We start from the raw sequence: 19,419 nt of genomic DNA, 5'->3' as shown, positions 1-19,419 counted from the left end.
TTTTCCGGAGAGAGAAAATTTTTTGTTAGAAGTTTAGAACTAGAAAATCTAGAATCAAGTTAAGAGTACAATTCATTATGAGCTAAAGCCTGGAAAACGTTTCAAAATGAACTGTGTCATATATATATGGACGTCCGGATGGGTTTTTCGTCTGGATTTCCTTCGTTTCTCCACGATCCGGATTCGGACGCTAGTGATACTGTTTCTTCTCGTCGGAGTGACCCCACATCTCCTAAATGCTGCTGCGATAAAGAAGAAGACGAAAACGATTGGGATTGGAGGTCCACCATGATCAATGGTGAAATTCTTAGTGAAGTTGTTGCAGAGGTTGAACCTCGATCTCTTTAACCTTCTTCTTCATCGCAGCAGCATTTAGGATGTAACGACCCTAAAATTTCGAGCATAAAAACTCAAAATTTCAAAGTTGTGAAACACCAAAACAATCTCAATGAATCGAAATCATTTTAAATGCCACAACGGATCATTACTGAGTTCACAATACAACTCAGACAAACCAATTATTACAAACCAAATTTATAATCCAACATTACATAAAAATGGAAATGTAATAATCCTCACAATCTCTCACAAAACCCACAATAAAAACCTCACCACAAGCAGGATAATGAACAACTTCGAGTCTTCAGAGTCGTCCCTCAATTTCCACTAATCAACACCTGCGGAATTATCCCCTACACCATTGAATTGGTGCATCGGGATTGTAAACACAAATCCGGTAAGCTTTACAGCTCGTATGAGTAAAATAAAAATGTAACTCACATATCAATATATACGAAAATCCACCAATCAACAAATATAAATACACTCATGAGTCATTGGACGGCCCATCTAGTTGTCCAATAATATCTGAAAATATAAGTGTTCATGAGAAATCAGTCAACCCATCTGTTTACCCAATTACATTTATAATACGGGTACTCATGAGACCCAGGTACTTATCTGTTACCCCTCATGCAGTACACCGCCGAGTATTGGGCAACCCATCTGTCACCCAAAAATCCCAAAAATATGGGTACTCATAAGTTGGTAACCCATCTGTTACCTCTCATGCAGTAAACTAGCAGACAGACTAGAGCTCTAACTGTATCTTAACTTTCGTCCGGCCAAATGCTAGGTTCTGACATGCCAACACGTCTAAAGACTGGTCCGAAGACAATAACACGTCCGAAGACATAAACACATCCGAAGACAACAACACGTCCGAAGACAACAACACTTCCGAAGACAACAACACGTCTGAAGACAACAACACGTCCGAAGACAACAACACGTCCGAAGACATTAACAGATCCGAAGACAAAAACATTTTAACAAACTCCATGTTAAAACCACATACAATAATCATCGCATTATATTGTACAAATTGAATCAACATGCTCAATACATAAATCTCATTACCAAAATAACTTATTCGCAACGAAATCATGACAATATATAATATAGCAAACTATATATATGTACCTATTTACCATTTATACAATACACATTCCACTATATCATATACTTGTCATATTTCATCATTTAAAATTTAGCATAATTCCGAATCTCCGCAAGGGTAGATTCGCAAATGTGAGATTTTACTCACCTTTTTTCATGCGTGCAACTTCCACGACACTGAAAGTAATTTCCTCACTCATTTCGTCAGTCACCTAATAGCATGTTAAATGCTTAGAAAATGATACGTAAAATATCAGGTGACGATTTCAGTACAGCTAAATGATGTTCATAAAACATTGTTCACAGAACACTGTTCATGTTTTACTAATCACTGTTCCAATGTACTGTTTTTACTAAAATATTGTTCACATGTTACCGATTTTACCATGCACTGTTCACATGTACTGTTTTTACCGAAACACTGTTCAGAGTACTGTTTACTTAACCACTGGTAACATTTAATGTCATAAAACACTGTTCATAGGACTATTCATGCGGCGTCACTGTTCACCGACCGTCACCAATGATCACCAAATTTCACCACCACAATCTAAATGACATTCCTAACAACTTCCTAGTTCACCACAAAGTCTAATTCTGAGCATAAACACTTCAATTTAACAAGAACTGAAAAGCCCCAATTTAAAAACCTAGAATTTCTTTTCTTTGATTCTCCTAGCACACAACGATTGGGGTTAAATCTTTTGGAGGGTTTATATGATGGAAGGAGACCTTCAAAATGAAACAAGAATCATACCGATTGGTTTCCGGAGGAGGGAGATCCGACGAGTTGAAGTTCGGCGAAATATGCTTTTAAACGGCGGCGAGATGGCAGGTGGCGCTACCACCAATCGACAAGGGATGCAGCAACCTTTCAAACGTGATCGGTGCGCCGCTTTATGGTGGCCAGACGGCGGAGATCCGGCGGCCCAAAGTCGGCTGCTCGGGAGAAAAAATTTCTGGATTTTTTTCGGGGTGAACAGTACATATGCGAATTTCTGATTTTTCTCCCCTTTTTCTCTTTAATTCCCCTATTTATACTATTTTCCAAATATCTTTTGATGCGTAACTTCTTGATATGAACTCCGATTTAGGCGTGCCATATGTCCACTAATTCATATCGACGAGCTCGACGACTTTCATGTAAGAAGTTTGCTAAGAAACCCAATAAGTCAAAAGTCAACTCTTAGACTCGTCAAATTGAACGTTTCCGAACAATTAATATTTCGAACCATTTCGTTTTCATTCTCGGCTAATAAAATTGGACAATGACCAACTTAATAATATCCGTGAACTCATTGGAAATTAGATATGAATTTTTCGAGTTATTATAGATAACTATGTCGTATACAAGTCTGTAAACAATATTGTTGTCGGAAAAACCATTTAATCATCTTGAATAATAAAGTTTGGCATATGAGATGCATATAATAATTATTAAAAAAATGTGTTGATTCTATTCTATTCTATTTACCTAATTGAGAAAATATAGTAAATAACATTGATATCAATAAGGTAACAAACTGGAAGGATTTGTATTTATTGGATTAAGCATTTTAATGGTGTAGATTAGTATTTCATTTTATTAATGTCATTGTTCCGGGAGAATTACTATTATACCCTTGTGTGTGTCTTAGCCTAATAGGTTTCTTGTTAGGAGATAGATTAGCATCTCCGTAATAGATTAGGACTCCGAATCCTACGGGATTGTGGTTTTGTAATGCCTATATATAGGCCCCCATATCATTCAATAATACACAATTATTTCATCTTGCATCACTTTGTCCTAAAAACCTTGAACTTTTAGAGCCCTAGAATTTTTTTTCTCTTCTTCCGCCGGCCGCCGTCGATTCCAGCCTCCGGCATCTCCTCGCCGCCGCACACAACTCTCCCTGCAGCCAGCGCTGAAGCCCCCCTGCAGCTCCGCACGCAGCCCCGCACACAACCCCGCACGCAGCCCTCCCCGCAGCCAACCCCTGCACGCAGGCACGTAGCCCCGTAGGGTCTCCTCCGTATTCGCTCCGCAAAAACATCTTTTTGCCCCGCAAGTCCCCGCATCAAAGCATTCACAATTGTTCCTCCCACATATTCACGCAAGAAACGCGAAATTCACAAGCAAGGCCTTCACTCAAGATAAACTACTCCCGTATTCTACAAACCTTCAAAGGTAAATTTTTCGTAAACGTTCCCGCTTTTGAACCTATAGATATATTATATCGGGCACTATTAGCCTTCATCTTGTCTTAATTTCGGCCTTTCTTATAACGCCGATGAGACTATAGAGGGATGGGTTTCCCCTCTTGGTCGATGTTTTCTGTGTGATGGTCCTGGGGGAGTCACGATTGATTTGAAAGGGAAGTTAATCGATTTTCGTGTGGTTGCCTGAGTGCACCGCTGTTTTGGGTGCGATCATGAGTATCGCCGTTTGCATCGATTTTTCTTGTGACCATATACGTCACCCCTTCTAATTCCTATTATACTTGAATCTAATCGATTCTGTATTTGTTTTTGTAGATGTCATCGCCATCTCGACCGGAATTTGGCCTTCTTGATCTAGAAGGAAAGGAATACCACCGAGAGCCGAGGATCGAAGGCATGTTTGCCGACCCTCCTGCTGATTTCCCACCCATGGATAAGACTCAGACTCTCATTTTCATGAGACATCACATCCATGCAACTCTCAGGAGGCAATACTTGAACGTAAAAGATCCTAAAGAATTATGGGACAAACTATGCTTGCGGTACAACAACGTTCATGATAAGCTTCTTCCTGAATTGACCGTTAGATGGGATAACATCCGTCTATTGGACTATAAGAGAGTGGATGATTTCAATCGGGATATGCTATGCTTGCAATCCGATCTTGGCACCGTCGGTGTCATCAAGACCGACCTAGATTTTCTCAATAAGACATTGGACACGTTTCCAATCAACTATGAGGTTCAAGCTCATACGTACCGCACTCATGTAGAGGAAGGGAAGATCCGGTCTTTCGCCAACTTAATCGCGCTCTTGGCTAAGAAGGAGAGACATTCTGAGATCCTCCTCAACAATAACAATAGACCTGTTGGTACTAAAAAGATTTCTACGCCACAATCTATCAAGGAACGCTCCATACCAGCACCAAAACAACAACTCTCGTGGTAGGAGGCAACAAGACCGGTCTCGGCCTCGGCCCAATACTTGGACCCGTGATGGTGGCGGCGCCGCACCCTCCGGGGGAGGCCGTCCCCGTCCCAAACTTCAAGGAGGCCGTGCGCCTCCTCATGCCCCCACTTCCGGTAATGGTAAGTCTCCATGCTTCAAATGTGGCTTCTTCAAGCACTTTAATCACGGTTGTCGCGCTAGCAAAGAGATGATCAAGGCTTACTATGCCTACAAGAAGTTTCTACAACCCGAATCGAATCATGTGGATGAGGACCCTAATATCGAGACTCACTACATCTCCATGAAGCCCGAGCCCCTTGCCTCTAAGGCTACGCCTCCGTCCACTACCATGGATACTCCCGACTTTGACTAGTCGTTTTAGCTTCTTTAGCTTTATGATTCAAGTATTGTTATGGCCGACCGCCATTGTTATTTTCATTGACTTTAGTCTTTTGATTTTGGAATTAGAAGTTCATGTGTGATGTATTAAAGATTGGCATTCAATAAAATTTCTCATTCTCTCACTTACAAGACGATCTCTTTGAGAATTTTATTTACCTTACACTTAGCATGATAATCAACGTGTGCAACTCACGTGGTTTTTTAATTGGACGCTTTTGGGTTACATGGGACCCTAATAGCACTATATTGTGAATTTGGAACTTAAAATTTGGAAAACGAACCTCGAAACATAAAAAAAACGACGTCGTTTTGCCCTTGGCCGGACCCGGTCACTGTTCCAGCGTTTCCGGCATGTTTTGCCGGTGTATTTGCGCCTTCCGGCCATTTCCCGGCGTTTCTGGCACTGCCACCCGGTTCCTGCCGGCGTCCCCTGTCAGACTTGAAGTTCCGGCCTCCATACCGGGCAGTTCCGACTGCTGCCGGCCGGTTTTCCGGCAATCAGTGCCGCCGGGTTTCCGGCGAGCTTTTCCGACAATTTTTTCGTCATTTCTCGTCATTTTTCTGGCATATTTCAGCAGTCCCTGCTGCCACGTTTTCCTCGTCCAAAATTCACCCGGTTTTGAGTTCTTTTGACATGGTTTTCCGGTTCGTTTTTTCCGATTTTCTCCAAGTCCGTTATATGCACTCACCGGCACTCTTTGTGTGTGTTTCCACACCATTTTTGGATGGTTTCTACCACCCTAGTTTACTGTTTGGTATTTCACTGCTTCAATACCATGATTTCTAACTCTTTAGTTGAAGAATGTAGTACTATTGCCATGTGATACATTCGATGGGATCGCGCTTTGTTCCGATTCCCTTTGTTACAATATCCTACGACTTATTGTATAGAATTGTTCCCGTGTCGCTGACTGTCTTAATTTTCATTTTGTAGATGTCCCGCGGCGAAATCGAATGTCTAGCTGATTGCGGAATCACCCACACTGTCCTACGGCACAGGCAGTTGTTCACGGATCTAGTGTTTTCGACTTCTTCGATGAATACAATGATTGGCTCGAAATCTATCATTCAAGGAAGAGGCACTGCTTCTTTCATGTTACCTAATGGTACGACTCTCAATGTCGTAGATGCTCTTTATGAGCCGAAGTCTCCCCGCACCTTGCTAAGTTTTAAGGACATACGTGCCAATGGTTTTCACCTCGATACTTATGTTGAGAATGGAGATGAATATCTTTGTGTTACCTCTGAGAAAGCAGGCCAGCGCCGCATCTTAGAGAAGATGAAGAGTTTTGAGAATGGTTTGTATCTTACTTCCATTCTGATCTTTGAATCATATGCGGTTGAACGCAACTTTTGTGATTCAGACTCTTGTATGCTTTGGCATTCCCGTCTCGGGAATCCTGGACGTGATATGATGATTAGAATTCTTAAGAATTCACATGGTCATCCATTTTTCAAGTCCTAGAAGCGATTGGAGGATCACCTCACCCTTGCTCCGCACGGTGAGGCCATGCCTACCCGTGCATCGCACGGTGTAGCCGAGCATGCCTCTCTCGGCAGCTCCATGGCATTCATGCCGTCAGTGAAGGCATCCCCTCCTTCACAGGAGCTTGTGATGCCTCCCGTGCTTTCTAATGCCTCCATGGCAATCTCCGATGCCCATCGCTCATTTTGCAAAGCTTGTTCTCTTGCTAAATTTCAAGGAAGTCCTTCTTTTGCTAAGGCTTCGACCGAGAACATTCCATTCTTACAACGTATCCAAGGTGACATTTGTGGACCTATTCAACCAGAATGCGGGCCTTTTCGATATTTTATGGTATTGGTTGATGCATCGACGCGTTGGTCACACGTCGCTTTGCTATCCACAAAGAATGCTGCATTTGCTAAGTTATTAGCTGAGATCATCAAACTTCGGGCTCACCATCCCGACTATCCTATCAAATCCATTCATTTGGATAATGCTAGAGAATTCACCTCCAAAACTTTTGATGATTACTGCATGTCTATTGGGATCGAAGTTGAACATCATGTTCTTCATGTTCATTCACAGAACGGTCTAGCAGAGGCTACCATCAAGCGTATTCAGCTTGCTGCTCGGGCAATGGTTATGGGTACTAACCTGCCGATCTCTGCGTGGGGATATGCAGTGTTGCATGCAGCGACACTAATTCATTTCTGACCCGCGGCTAACTAAGCATTTAGTGTGTACCAGATGGTAACTGGTTACGAATCCAATATTTCACACTTACGCATCTTTGGTTGTGCCGTCTATATGCCTATTACGCCTCCGATGCGTACTAAGATGGGTCCTCAGAGACGATTAGGTATTTATGTTGGCTATAATTCTCCAACGATTGTCCGCTACTTAGAACCAACCACCGAAGATCTCTTTACTGCAAGATTTGCAGATTGTCACTTTGATGAGACATGCTTCCCGTCGTTAGGGGGAGATGGGAATGTAATCATTCCAAATGAACGTCAGGAATTGACGTGGTGTGTCCCCACTATGTTTCATTATGATCCCCGCACTGCTCAAAGCGAGTTAGAAGTGCAACGCATTATCGACCTCCAGAAAGTCGCGGATTCGATGCCCGACGACTTTGTAGATATTGCTAAAGTGACGAGATCGAACATACCCGCTGCAAATGTACCGGCACGGTTGGATGTCCTAAAATACGGGTGTGGAAGACAAGCTCCTAGACCTAGTAACGTTGGCACCGCCCCTGACAGTGGGACGGAGGCCGGCGGCGGCACCACCGTACGCCGTGGTGTTGCCGGCGCCCCTTGTGGCGACGATGCCGAGATGGCCCGGCTCCTCAAAGGAAAAGGGGGAGACCGATAAACTCTAGGGATTCAAAACCTAGAAAGAAGCGAACGACTAAGGCACAACGCGTCATCAACAATGAATCACCATCGTATGAAGTTGTCTCTGATTACAGCTATGTCCATGAATAAACTCAAGTGTTACCGTGGGACGCTATGGAACCTTGTTTTATGCCAGAGAACAACGAAATTTCAGTGAACTACACAAGTGAGCAGTCAGTCCGAAACCGAGCCACTACATACATTGATGACGTTTTCGCTTATTCCGTCGCACATGAGATCATATCTGAAGACGACGTTGAACCTCGCTCTGTAGCTGAATGCGAACGCATATTAGATTGGCCGAAGTGGAAGGAAGCAATCCAGGCAGAACTTGACTCATTAGCGAAGAGAAAAGTCTTCGGAAAGGTTGAATTGACTCCAAGAGATGTCAAACTAGTTGGACATAAATGGGACTTCGTTTGTAAGCGAAATGAGATGAACGAGATCGTGCGTTATAAGGCAAGACTTGTGGGGCAAGGATTCTCACAACGACCTGGCATTGACTATGAAGAGATGGATTCTCCTGTTATGGACATCATTACCTTCCGCTACCTTATTAGTCTGGTAGTGTCTGAAAGACTAAACATGCAGCTTATGGATGTGGTCACAGCTTATCTCTATGGGGATCTTGACACAGAGATATACATGAAAGCTCCAGAGGGACTACCTTTACCTCCATCAAGTGCCTCCAGACCACAGAGTGCTCATGCAGTCAGAATACGTCGTTCATTGTACGAGTTAAAGCAATCCGGAAGAATGTGGTACAATCGGTTGCATCAATACTTGGTGAGAAGGGGTTATAAGAATGATGAACTATGCCCAGGCGTGTTCATACGAAAGACAAATTCCGGATTCGTCATCGTTGCGGTCTACGTTGATGACATGAACATAATCGGTACTCTTGATGAGATTGAAGAGACCGTGTCTTATTTGAAGTCAGAATTTGAGATGAAAGACCTAGGGAGGACGAAATTCTGTCTCGGCCTTGAGCTTGTGTATAGGGCCGACGACATCTTAGTGCATCGGTCAAATTACACACAGAAGATGCTTCGACGTTTCAATATGGATCTATGCAGTCCATTGTCTACTCCCATGGTCGTCCGAAGTCTAGATATCAAGAATGATCCATTCCGTCCTAAAGAGGATGATGAAGAAGTTCTTGGTCCTGAAGTTCCATACCTTAGTGCGATTGGGGCACTATTGTATCTTGCTCAATGCACTAGACCAGACATATCTTTCGCAGTGAACTTATTAGCTAGATTTAGCTGCGCGCCTACGCTACGTCATTGGAATGGAATCAAGCATATTTTTCGGTACTTGAAAGGTTCCCTTGACATGGGATTGTTCTACCCCTATTGCAGAGAGAACACCGCTACGGTATCTCCCCACACCACCGCCGTCGCCTACCCCGGCCTTGCCGCCGTACGCCGTAGCAACGCTGCCGGCTGCCATGGCGTGGAGACCGTGCACAATGCCAAGAGCAGCAACCGGTCTCGTGCAGCTCCTTCACCTGATGCAAAGACTCCAAACAACTTGTTAGTTGCTTATGTCGACGCATGGTACCTCTCTGACCCTCATAAGGCTCGTTCTCAAACCGGTTATGTGTTTACCATTGGGAATACGGCGATATCTTGGAGATCCACGAAGCAAACTCTTGTTGCTACTTCTTCGAATCACGCGGAGATCATCGCTCTCCATGAATCAGTTAAAGAATGTGTTTGGCTACGATCATTTGTTTGCCATATCCGTGATTCTTGTGGATTAGTCTCTACAACTGATCAACCTACGTGCATTTATGAAGATAATGCTGCTTGCATAGAGCAGACAAAGTTAGGTTTCATCAAGGGAGACAACACCAAGCATATTTCGCCCAAGTTCTTCTACAACGTTCAACAACATAAGTTCTTGAATGTTCAAAGCAATCAAGTGAGTTCAGAATCCAATGTTGCGGATTTGTTCACTAAGTCTTTGCCTAAATCTACTTTTGTGAAACATGTGTAGAGCATTGGCATGCGTCGTTTATCGAAACTCTAGAATTTGGTAGACTTCAGGGGGAATCTACATCACATGTTAAGATCTTTAAGTAGTTGGTGCGTTGTGGTCTTTTTTCCTTCGATCAAGTTTTTGTTTTACCCAAGAGGTTTTTGTTTTACTTGACAAGGTTTTTACCGAGGCAACGTTGTGCGCCATGCAACCTAGGCATGCAACACAAGGGGGAGTGTTCCGGGAGAATTACTATTCTACCCTTGTGTGTGTTTTAGCCTAATAGGTTTCATGTTAGGAGATAGATTAACATCTCCGTAATAGATTATGACTCCGAATCCTACGGGATTGTAGTTTTATAATGTCTATATATAGGCTCCCATATCATTCAATAATACACGATTATTTCATCCTGCATCAGTCATGTATATTTAAGATTAACTTAACAATTTTACAAAACTGATAAGGGGTAATTTATATATCATTTCATTAATATTGACTAACAATTAAGGCTAATTAAACATTTCTAAACTTGAAGAAGGGTCAATTGACCCTTCTGGCCCCCTAGCTAGCTACGCCCATGGCAGTGTTGACTTTCAGGACGTGCTAAACGTTGTTAGTTTGCTGTCAAGCGATCGGTAAAATCGAAGACTCATGTCGGTCAGTCGAGCAAGGAAATGGATTGAGAGAGAGAGAGAAAGAGAGAGACCGTCAATGATCTGGGTTCTCGTTCCTCCTTTTTCTTGTGTTCTTATTTTCTTTTTATTTGTTTCCTTCTAGTCGGTTCCCTCCACAACACTTAAGTACATGGACATTGATAGTACAACCACATAGAGTCCACCTCTATCCCTCCTAATAATTGTGATAATTCTCGTTAATGTTATCTCCCTCATTTCATCTGTACATACCTGTACTTGGAATATTGCTCATCTTTTTTTTAATTTTAATTTTATAGAGTATTACAATATTGTAGCACTTGGAACACCAAGATAGCTGTTACATTTCTTTGCGAACTTTTTTTGTAGTGTAGAGTACCCACATTCAATGGTACATATACAAAATTAGGTACAATCATGTTCTCTTTTCACATAATAAGCATGAATTAATACTAGCTATAATTGTGATGTATATGCACCGGCTCTCACAGATTTTTTAAAAAACATTTGTGTGTGCAGGTGTGCTACAAGTAGCAGTGTAGCACTAATATGCCAAATCAATGAGATGTAGTTCCCCAGAATTTCGAGTATGGGATCTTGAAAAGTAACACAGCAACTTAATATTTTGTTAATTGGTTCGATAGGGAAGAATATTGTTTTAGTAGTACGTGTTGAAAGAGGATATACTGTACCTTGCCCCCAAAGTTTTATTTAAATTTTCAATTCGTCTGCCTTCAATCACAATTATTTGTATTTAATATGCAAGGTACATCTAGGAGCAAACATCCTTTAATTCTTCTCCACAACATTTTTCTCCGAGGCTTTGAGTATCATATCGAAGGACTTCTCCATGAATGACTTGAACTTTGGTGGATCAATAAGACCTTTTTCCATCTTGAATGCAATCCTCACCTTTTCCATATAACTTACTATTGTCACATCCAGGCCCTGCAAAATGATACGATATATAGTGAACGAATCAAAATAGAGAGTGTTACACTAATACAATTATTGCTGAATATGAAAAATCATTACGTACGTATACCAGCAGATCGATTAATTAAAGCTGATGACATACCTCAGGGGAACCAAACACCAGAAAGTAGAAGCCTTGAACTGGATGGTTTGCTACAGACATTTGTTCCACAGGTCCAATCAAATTAGAAATTATCATGCTCGACTTTTTCAACGAATTACGAATGTATCTTGCTGCTGACTGCGCGCAACCCCAAGTTACGAAATGAAATAAAACACAGTAATTTGAAGGATGCCAAAAATTAAATTTCAAATGTAATTTGATAAATATAGCGACTCGCCCGTGATAGCTAGCAGTAGCTTCTTCTTCTCTTTTATTTATTTAAAGGAGCGAAAATAAGAAAGTAAGAGATAAAACTACATTGGTTATATTTTAAGTTCTAGGGCTAGGCTGATGCCAAGAGAACAATTAAGGATCATCGCATGACAAGCAGTACTAAGTTCATAAAGGGTAGGGGAATACGAAGTTCGGATATTTCCCAACCCTTGTAGAGTTTTACCACTAGTTAGTTGGTACGTACGTATTCCCACGTACATGCAATACGTACATGCATATACTTTGTTGAAGCTAATTAAGCAATGGGGACATTAGAGTCATATAACTAATTCCGTACCTAAATTTAAAATTTAATTTTCTTGATAAAATGTCCACGTAAAACTAGATATCGAGATACATAATTTTGTAAACTTTGATAGGAAAGGGATCAAATATGTTAGAAACGTACTGGTCATTACCAATTAAGCTGTATTTTAGTGACATGCATGCAGCATACATATATTCAGAAGTCATATTATCTATCTATATATAATTTTAAAGCTACAGAAAAGCCATATATTATGCTCGCATTTGATTACAAACTTATTACATACCTCATGGCCTCCAAATTTGTTGAGAATCTCCAAGAACCCAGCTGTGAGATGAATACCCCAAGAATGTCTTTTGCTCCTTATAATATTATGTGCCTTCCAGACAAAGTCAAGTGCATTATCTATTTGTTCTTCACCATTCGTTAATAACTTAGGTATTGGTACTTGCAAAAGTGAGATGTGATTTCCCCATGGCAACTTGCTATTAGGTTTGGTCATCTCCTGAACCGAAGTATAATTCCCCATCATCCTTGTGTTGAGCAATACAACTGCTGTGCCTCTTGCTTCGCTTGAACTTTTGTTAATGTCTGGCATGTATAGTCGGGTCCCCAGGAAGATCATCGCGGCAAGAACATCATTTATCGTCTATAAATCATTGTGACAATATTGAAATTAAATAGGTGAATTGTAATACATATATCATGAATGAAATTAAGATATATCAGGTAACTCGCTCAAACAAAACATGTTTAGTTTTTTTTTTGGCTATATATACCCGACCATTCATGGCCCCATTCATCCAAACTCTTTCCCTCAACCCTAATTAGGCTAATTCCTGGGTCTTAATTTCATATAAATCTTGCAAAAATCTTTGTACGTGGTAGTTGAATAATCTTAAGTCTTAACTGTACAACTCCAATCAAACATGTTCCTTGATCACATATTTTAGAATAAAAATTAATCATAGGTTTGTATTAGAGAAATTGATATTACCACTCCGAGCCTGTTCTTGATTAGCTTGAGTCGATCAAGAGGAATCGTCATAGTTGATACTGCAATTGGCTTGAACTCAATTCCATCATTCCCTGATCTGATAGGCGTCTGATCATCTTCCTCCATGTTGCTATTGAAGAAATCCGATATGGTGTTTGAGACAGACGAGAGAACTTTAGTCACAAAGTTTCCATTTTTATTATTACGTGATTGCGACCTCCTTCTTGACGGGAAGGTTAGGGGAAGAGAAGGATTGTCAGCTCTTTGCAGACAGGACAGAAGAGCACCCATCATAGAGAAGCCATCACCAAGCGCTTGGTGAAGCTTGAATATTATAGTACCGGCTGCAGTCGTAGTTGGGTACTTGATGATGTGAATTTCCCAGAGAGGTTTGTGTTGCGGAAGTCTCTCAACTGCTAGCTTTGATATATAGTCATCAAAATACTTATCGTATGATGCAGGTGAGAGTCCGGAAGGGAAAACTGGGATGTTAACGTGGTCTTCAAGATTTACTTCCACCCTTTTCCACTGTTTCTTTCCCCTTCTCTCAACCTGTTAATTTTCTTTGAGTCATGCACAGATCATGCATATGATCGAGTATTTCAAACTATTCCTTCCGATATATAAAATAATTAAGTCTTACTCGATCTGTACATACTTTCGCAATGAAAATGAGCTAGCTAGTGCGGCTCTTTTGGTATCTAATGATAAATAACATGCTCATAGCTGGTTCTCCAAAGCAGTGAGAGTGAGAGAAGAAAGAATAGAGAGATAATTACCATGATAGAGGAGAAGCGTGGGCTAATGGGAAGGAACACATTTTTGAGCATTGACATGGTTGGAGACTCATCAATTGGAACCTCAGTTTCCATAACACCTAGATTCGATACCGATAACACAGGGCTAGAGAAGTACTGACCGGTAGGACTCACCGGCTGCAGTCCTTCTTCTTCAAACTGCAACTCCATCTTTGTTGTAGTATCAAATACGTACGTGTGTGTCTGTAACCCTAGCTGATGACTAGGCGACGACTACGATGTATGAACTCGAACACCATATATATATGTACGTATGCACGTAAGCTGTAGGAGTATAGCAATGCAGACATACAGTGTCTCTCTCTCTCTATATATAATACTATTCCCAAACTAGCTCTACCAGACTACCGTCATCATCTTTCTATGATGCTAAAATAGGAGAGCGTGGCATCTGCTCATCAGGTGCCGCAAGTCGATTTCAGTTCCTCGTTTTGTTCTCATATGTTAGATGTGACTGCAAGTTTTATGACATAAAACAAATCAAGTCCGATCCTTCAATTAATACAGTGTAATAACCCCAATTTTTCAAACAATATTTGATTTGAAATAAATTCTATAAAATTTTGAAATTCATTTAAATTGAATTCGATTTGTTTGCAAACGTTACGAAACGGAAACGGAAACGTTCCGAGAACGTTTAATAAGAAAACGTTACGTTTCCGAACGAATTTATCGACTTTTATTTCGTCGTTCGGTTGCGGAAACTTTCTTCACGAAAGTTGTAGAGCTCGTCGATACGAGTTCGTGAGCATGTGACGCGTTCTAATCGGACGATGTATATGAAAGTTATTAACGATACAAGTTAGTGTCCGATTTAAAAAGGGGTATATAAGGAAACTGAACAGAAGTAGGGTTTCCATTTTCGGAAACCCTCTTCTCTCTCTTATCCCGCGCCTCCATCTCTCTCTCTCTCTCTCTTCTCTCTCGCTCTCTTCCCGATCTCCCTCCCACGCCGGCGATCTCGCCGAATCCGTGGCCGTGTCACTCACCGCCCCTAGGGAAAGCTTCGCACGGTCCTCCTTGCCAGACCCCGAGAAGATCGCGTCCTCTCTCTCGACGCCGTTCGCCGCACCGAGCCTCCCCCTTCGAAAACTCCATCGCCGACGATCGCCTTACCCTGACAGTCGTACGCTACACCGCTCCTCCCTACGACATCGCGAGGTCCATCTCACCAACACCCCAAGCTCGCCACACCGCCCCTCACCCCGAGCCGAGCACGATCGATCCGACTAGCTTCGATGCTTCCGAGAGATTGATTAGGTGAGGATTTACGTTTAATTGGTTGTGATAATTGATTGTTGTAATTTGGGGATCGATTTGATGAATTGTGGGGATGAATCGGGGGTGGGAGGTGAGGGTGGACCACCGCCGCATTAAGCGGCGCGTGTGGAGGTGTAGGGTGGCGTAGGGGCTGCCTAGGATCGGAGGGAGGAAGAGGGGAGAAAGGAGGAGAGTTTGGGCACGGTGGTGACATCACACGCGCCGGTTTTGGGCTCGGCGCGTGGGCCCCACGCGCTGCTGGCCGGAGGTGGCGCGTGTACCCCACGCGCCGCCACGTGCGGCGGTGTGAAAATGTTTTCCGATATGGGTATTTTGGTAATTTACTTAAATGTAAATGTAAATTTTATTTACTACGGTAAATGTAATTAAATTTTATTTACTACGGTAAATGTAAATGTAAATTTTATTTACTACGGTAAATGTAATTAAATTTTACTACGGTAAATGTAATTAAATTTTACCTTCGGTAAATGTAATTATAAATTACTTTCAGTAAATGTAAAAAAGTAATTTTGTAAAAGGGTAATTTAGTAAATTTTATTTACTGAATTTGTATTTACATTTAAATAGTACGTATATGTAAAGAAATACGTATTAATATTTATACGTACAGAAATACGTATTAATATTTATACGTACAGAAATACGTATTAATATTTATACGTACAGAAATACGTATATAGTATTTATACGTACAGAAATACGTATTAATATTTATACGTACAGAAATACGTATATAAAATTTATACGTACAGAAATACGTATTAATCGTATATTTGCACAGTAACCGTGAATAGTAACAGTGAACAGTAACACTGAACAGTAATTCCGTAAAACCGAATATTGCTGAACAGTAACCGATTATTACTGTTTCGGCATTTAAAGGTTTACGAAACGATTCTAAATTCTTTTCTTATCTTTTCAAGGTGACCGTTAAATCGAGGAAAGGAATTATCATTGGGAATTGTGGAATTACGCTCGAGTCATTAAGGTGAGTAAAATCTCACTTATTTACGAATCTACCCTTGAGGTGATTCAAGATTTTGCAAGAGTTTTTAATATTGAATTACGACACGTATACAATATAGTGGATTACATATATATCGTATAAATGGTAATAAGTACATATATATATAATTTGCTATATTATATACTGTTATGAATTCATTAGAATTGGTCATTTCGAATGACGAGAATTAAATGTTGAGCATGTGATGTGATTTTTGTACAATATGAGGTGTGATTATTGTACGTGGTTTTAACATGAGTTTGTTAAAATGTTTTGTCTTCGGACGAGTTTTGTCTTCGGACGAGTTTTTGTCTTCGGACGTGTTTATGAAATATGACGTGTATACGATATAATGGATTATATATATTGTATAAATGGTAAATATGTACATATATATATAGTTTGCTATATAATATACTGTTATGATTTTATCGTGATTTATGTCATTTCGATGACGAGATTTAAATATCAAGCATGTGATTTTGATTTGTACAATATGATGTGAGATTATTGTACGTGATTTTAACATTGAGATTGTTAAAATGTTGATTTGTCTTCGGACATGATTTTTGGTACAATATGATGTGAGATTATTGTACGTGATTTTAACATTGAGATTGTTAAAATGTTGATTTGTCTTCGGACGTGATTGGTACAATATGATGTGAGATTATTGTACGTGTGTGGCAAGTCGGAACCTAGCCTTTGGCCGGGCGAAAGTTACGATACAGTTAGAGCTCTAGTCTGTCTGCCTTAGTACTGCATGCGAGGTAACAGGTGGTTATCTGCTCATGGGTACTCGGTGTATTTTGGATGTTGGATAGCGGGTGGCTATCCAATATCAACGGTGTATTACGAGAGGGGTAACAGATGTGTACCAGCGTTCTTGGTACCCGTATTATAAATGCATTGGGTAACCAGAAGGGTTACCTAATTTCCTCATGAACGCTTTATTTCATATTTCTTTGGGTCAACCAGATGGGCTGACGAGTGACTCATGAGGGCATTTATATTTGTTGTTTTGTGATCTTTCGTATATTTTGATATGCGAATTATATTTTGATTTTACTCATACGAGCTGTAAAGCTTACCGGTTTTGTGTTTACAATCCCGGTGCACCAATTCGATGGTGTAGTGGATGACTCCGCAGGTGTAGATTAGCGGGAATTGACGGACCGCTCAGAGAACTTGAAGTGATTTACCTCCAGCTTGTGTGAGGATTTTGTGTGACTATTTTGTGAGAGATTGTGAGGATTATTACATTCCAACTTACGTAATGTAAATTATAAATTTGGGTTGTAATAATTGGTTTTCTGAGTTGTATTGATAACTCAGTGATGATCCGCTGTGCACTTAAATGATTTCGATTTTATTGAGATTATTTTGTGTTTAACGACTTTAGAATTTTGAGTTTTTAAGCTCGAAATTTTGGGGTCGTTACAGTTGGTATCAGAGCCTAAGTGTGTATTTGGCGATTATCAATATCATCCGGGAGCGATGATCCGACTGCAGGCGGGCTCCCATCACATGCTCCTCGGTATTGATATGTCGTCGGGTACGCGAGAGTGTCAGGAGCCACACCTTATGGTTTGGTCCTGTAGAGAGTATTGTGACGATACTCCGATGATTCACCTTCTTCTGAAATTACATGATTGATATTGGTTGGATCTATTTTATTGAATTCGAGACTTCACATGTATGACTGAGTGTTAATTGTTGAATGGTGATGAATTTAGAAAATGGACGTGGTCAGGGTCGATGACGGACGAGAGGTCGAGGCCGAGTTAGGGCTGCAGGCCGAGTCCGCAATGTGGAGAACCTTTATGAGGAGGCTGCTCCACTGGAAAGACGAGTTGACCTTGTTGCTGTCGTTAGAAACGATAGTCGTGGGTTGAGGTTGATCAAGGATATGAGTGAGCTGCTAGTGCTGTCATTACATGATGCTTGGATCATGTGGTAGCGGACAATCGGATCGAGAGTATTGGGACTTACTTGGTAATGATTTGAGTACTCTGAGTTAGAGAAGACGATGATAGCCACATTCGTTTATTGATAGTTGGCAGTGGAGAGGTTAGGATTGATTCCTACGCCTATGGGAACTCTTTATGTGTCACTTCACTTTTGGAGTGTTCCTCGAAATTGGAGACAATGAAAGGCTTATCCTCTTGTGATTGGAAGTAGAGAGTTCTCTGCTTATTTGATAGTGATTCCGGACCACACTATGATGTGATCTGAGGAATTGATTGGTTGAGGCCGCAGTACTCGGTGATGATGTGATCTGAGGAATCGATTGGTTGAGGCCGCAGTACGCGGTGATTGATTGTTTTGACATGGTGGGTTCTTTCGTAGACCCAGGAAACCAGAGTGTCGTATCTCTGACTCGAGTCGGATAATGCCATGAGAGCTTGAGTCATAGCATATGTTGAGTATGTGGATCTGAAGTAACTATCACAGATCGTTGTGAGGTCTGAGTAAAGTGAGACGTTCCGGAGACACTGTGTTATAGCACCTATAACGAAGACGTCGTATGGATGGGACAAATGAATTCCAAGACTTAATGACTGGTGCGATCAGTTTAGAGAGGCTACAATACTCTCTGAGTTTGACAAGCGATCCAGATACTGGAATGCTAACATGTTTGAGTATATAGTTTCCTATCAGGGCAGAGAACTGTCAAGGAGTCTTGATAGAGAGCGTTGACCCTACGTTGAGGGATGTTCAGTGTTTAAATGTTGAGGACTAGATTTTTATTATGCAACTAATCTAAGTTGAAGCCTAACAAGGTTGAGATATTATGGTCACGTAAAAGATGTGTAGACCATAGGTTGGAGGTGGTTAACGAAAATTTTTGTGACTAGCATCTCTAAGGATATTGGTAACAGAGTGGTAGGGCGTATGATACGTCCATAAGTGGTAATACAGGAAATGGGATTCACATTTTGTTGACGTGACATTCTTGTTTTGGTTCGGCTATAGATAATTGATGTTACGCATTGTTCTTGGGTGAGCAAGAAATATAAGGTGATGGAGAAATCTCAATGTGGCGATATGATTTAATTATTTGCTAGATGAGCATTTAAATGTGAACACTGATCTTCCAGGATTTAATTATTGTGGTGTTGGGGATTGGAACTTCACAATGCCACAAGTCCAAATGAGACGCAATGGCAGTGAAGTAACTCTA

At 41.0% G+C, this 19,419-nt stretch overlaps 1 protein-coding gene across 1 annotated transcript; it reads right to left on the bottom strand.

The window, feature by feature from the left end:
- Nucleotides 1–11,300: 11,300 nt before the first annotated feature.
- On the bottom strand, nucleotides 11,301–14,095 carry LOC126784639 (wax ester synthase/diacylglycerol acyltransferase 2-like). Its single transcript, XM_050510117.1, has 5 exons — nucleotides 13,907–14,095; nucleotides 13,128–13,679; nucleotides 12,417–12,779; nucleotides 11,590–11,727; nucleotides 11,301–11,459 (listed from the first exon to the last, which is right to left on the bottom strand). Exons 1-5 carry the CDS (start codon nucleotides 14,093–14,095, stop codon nucleotides 11,301–11,303), a joined length of 1,401 nt encoding a protein of 466 aa, XP_050366074.1.
- Between the last annotated feature and the right edge of the window lie 5,324 nt (nucleotides 14,096–19,419).

This window comes from Argentina anserina, chromosome 2 (assembly GCF_933775445.1).
Source record: "Argentina anserina chromosome 2, drPotAnse1.1, whole genome shotgun sequence".
Taxonomy (NCBI): domain Eukaryota; kingdom Viridiplantae; phylum Streptophyta; class Magnoliopsida; order Rosales; family Rosaceae; genus Argentina; species Argentina anserina.
This window is presented reverse-complemented; position numbering and strand designations above follow the sequence as displayed.

What these genes read in the sequence shown, in the direction of transcription:
- LOC126784639 (XM_050510117.1), bottom strand. Translation starts at nt 14,095, where the DNA reads ATGGAGTTGCAGTTTGAAGAAGAAGGACTGCAGCCGGTGAGTCCTACC. An exon ending in CACGCTTCTCCTCTATCATG is followed by an intron (nt 13,680 to 13,906) that starts GTAATTATCTCT and finishes GAAAATTAACAG; the next exon opens with GTTGAGAGAAGGGGAAAGAA. An exon ending in TGGTGTTTGGTTCCCCTGAG is followed by an intron (nt 11,460 to 11,589) that starts GTATGTCATCAG and finishes ATCATTTTGCAG; the next exon opens with GGCCTGGATGTGACAATAGT.